Source organism: Physeter macrocephalus, unplaced genomic scaffold, assembly GCF_002837175.3.
Source record: "Physeter macrocephalus isolate SW-GA unplaced genomic scaffold, ASM283717v5 random_1708, whole genome shotgun sequence".
NCBI lineage: Eukaryota > Metazoa > Chordata > Mammalia > Artiodactyla > Physeteridae > Physeter > Physeter macrocephalus.
Window position 1 is genome coordinate 3,139 of NW_021146479.1, and position 2,736 is coordinate 5,874.

The 2,736-nt window shown below is 67.8% G+C and overlaps 1 protein-coding gene across 1 annotated transcript in view; it reads left to right on the forward strand.

Moving 5' to 3' along the window:
• Window positions 1-989: 989 nt before the first annotated feature.
• The window catches only part of ADAM11 (ADAM metallopeptidase domain 11), a 17,104-nt gene continuing 15,357 nt past the window's right edge, over window positions 990-2,736 (forward strand). Inside the window, exons 1-2 of the mRNA XM_024130287.1 lie at window positions 990-1,056; window positions 1,513-1,688. Coding sequence (XP_023986055.1) covers window positions 990-1,056; window positions 1,513-1,688 — 243 coding nt within the window. The remainder of the gene's footprint in view (window positions 1,057-1,512; window positions 1,689-2,736) is intronic.

The window sequence follows — 2,736 nt, forward strand, 5'->3', positions numbered from 1 at the left end:
ACATGCTAACCTCATGTAAATTACCTGGCTAGTTTATATATTTAGGGGAAGGGGAAAGAATTGGGGTGCCCTGTGTGAGGGACTCAGCCCAGTGAGGGGAGGCCCCCCCCCGGTGACAGCAATGCCTGAAGCCCTCCTGGAGGCAAGGGTATCATCCGCCCAGAGAAGGAGGCTGCTGGATGGAAAGGGGTCTGGCCCAAGCGTTTGAGAGGACCCAGCAGTGCCCTGCTCCACCGGGAGAGATCCCAGAGGCACCGAGTCGGGTTGGCCACAAGAGCCCCTGCCCCTCGCTTCCATCCCTGGGGCCTCAGCCTTCCCAGCTCCAATAGCCTTCAGTGGAGCAGGGCTCTGGGGGCTAGGTCCAGGGAAGCCCGCTCCCGGGTACGAGGCCAGAGGGGTGACCCCAGGCGGGGCAGCCACGCCCCCGCACCTCGATCGCGCGGGTCCCCAGAAGAGCCGTCACCAGATCAGAGCCCGGGGGTCCCTCTGTACCCTGCCTCCCTCCCCCTATGAATCGACGGGTCCTCGGAGCTCCCCAAGCAAGGGCAGCCGAGGAGGGGATCGCGACGTGGACACCGCGTGCGCCCAGCCCTGCACCTGCCGAGGGCGCCGAGGAGGGGCGGGAAGGCTGGTCCCGGGCGGCGCCTCTTTTGTCCTCCCGTCGCGGCGGCCCCGGCCCTGCCCCGCTGGGGGTGGGGGTGGGGGCCGCGTGGGGCGGGGGCGGGCCCTCGGCTCACGTGCTCGCCGCTCGGCTCTTAACCCGGCCCGCAGCCCCGCCGGGATGGCCGCGGCCGGAGCGCGCTGAGCCGGGCGTCCTCCCTGCCGCCGCCGCCGCCGCCGGCCCGCGCCCCCCTCCCGCCCCGCTCCCGACTGCCCGGCGCCCCCGCCCGCGGCTCCCGCAGCCCGCGCCTCCCCGCCCGCCCTTCCTCCCGCCCGCGCCGCGCAGCTCGCCGCCGCAGCCCCCGGACCCGGAGGATTATGCGCGAGCCATGAGGCGGCTGCGGCGCTGGGCGTTCGCGGCGCTGCTGCTGCTGCTGGCGCTGCTCCCACCGCCCGGTGAGTGACCCCTGCCCGGCCCGGCCTCGGCGCCCCCTCCCTGCCCCCGCCCCGGGTTTTGCGGCGGTTTCTGCTGCAGCCACATTTTCCTGCAGTGCTCGGGGTGACAGCAGGTCCAGAGCGCGGGAGGGCGTTGGGGGGGAGAGGGAGGGTGCGTGCACCCACCTGTCCACATCTGCCCCCCTCCGCGGCCAGCCCCCTGCCACCGGCCGGCGGACTCTGCAGGTCTCTGAGGCTTTGGTGGGGGGGCAGTCGTGACGGTCGGGCTGGAGTGCAGCTCCTGGCCCCCTCCCCATCGGGTTCTTCCCTCTGCAGGGCAGCAGATCCACCCACGCAGATCCCCCCCGGGTTCCAGGGGCCACATCAGAGTGGGGGATGGGCGTGCCGTACCCACCCCGTTCCCGTCTCTTGCCCCACGGTGGGCATCTGTCTGCAGCTATGGCCTTTTCTCCCCAGGTGTGGGGACCCGGGGTCCCGCCCGAGCTCTGCGCTGGAGGGTCTCTCCCCCGTTGGGGGGCCCGGAAGCCCCGGAGGTCACAGAGCCCAGCCGTCTGGTGGGGGAGAGCTCCGGGGGAGAGGTCCGAAAGCAGCAGTTGGACACCAGGGTCCGCCAGGAGCCTCCTGGTGGCCCGGTGAGTGGGGCCGGCAGTGAGGCCAGGGGGCTGGAGCAGGCCTTAGAGCCCAGGGGAGACCACGGGGCAGCCAGGGCTTGGGCACCTGCCTCCCCAGCGGCCGGCTCCTGCAGCTTCCCCTTCTGTACAGTGGGCTACCAAGGGGGTGCTGGAGCCCACTGGTGGGAGCACCCACCTGCCCTGCTCCAGGCCCCCTCCCATCAGGGTGGGCATCCCCTGCCCTCAGCGGACCCAGAAGGCCCAGGGCTCAGTCCAGCCTTGGTCAGCTTTCCGCCAGCCCCCTCTCCTGCCAAAGCAAGCCGTCCTACACCAGATGGGGCTTGGGGAGGGCAGTGAGAGGCAGGAAGAAGCAGCTAAGAGGCCAGTCAGGGGTTAGGGCTCCTGGGTGCCTGCCACAGCCACCCTCAGTGGGCTTTTCTGGGGACCAGCTTAGTGCTTGCTTCTGCCTCAGTTTCCCCCTGTGCCCTGATCAAATTGTTGTTCTCCTTTCCGTTCTCGCTGTGGGTGGGGCCTTGGGAAAATGTTCGAGGCCCCACGCTCACTCACAAATGCCCACTCCACTCACCCACCCGCTGTCCCTTTCAGCTGCCAGGCCCCTCCTGCCTCCCTGAGGAAGGTTGGGAATGAAGGAGATTAATTGCAATTAATAATTAATTAATATCATGTGAATAATAATCACCCAGATGGAATATTCATTCAGCATGCCTAGGCTCTCCAGGACCTCGAAGCTGAAAGTTAACCAGGCCAAGGAGGGCGGCGAGGGCGGGATGGCAAAGGCCTGGCAGAAAGAGGAGGAGGAGAGAGACTTAGAGGAGGGGTATGACCGAGGTCTGGGAAGTTTTGGCAGCTGGGAGTGGTAGGAGGTAAATTGGGCTGGGCAGAGGGAGGAAGCAGGGAAACGGAGGCTAACATTGCAGACATCTGTCAGACTGGCATCTGGCCCTGCCTAATGTACTTGGTTAAAAGCCCTTAGGCGGGGGTGGAGGGGCCTGTGGAGGTGCGGGGGGAGGGGGCGGGGGTACTCGGGGAAATGGAATGGGGCAGGAAG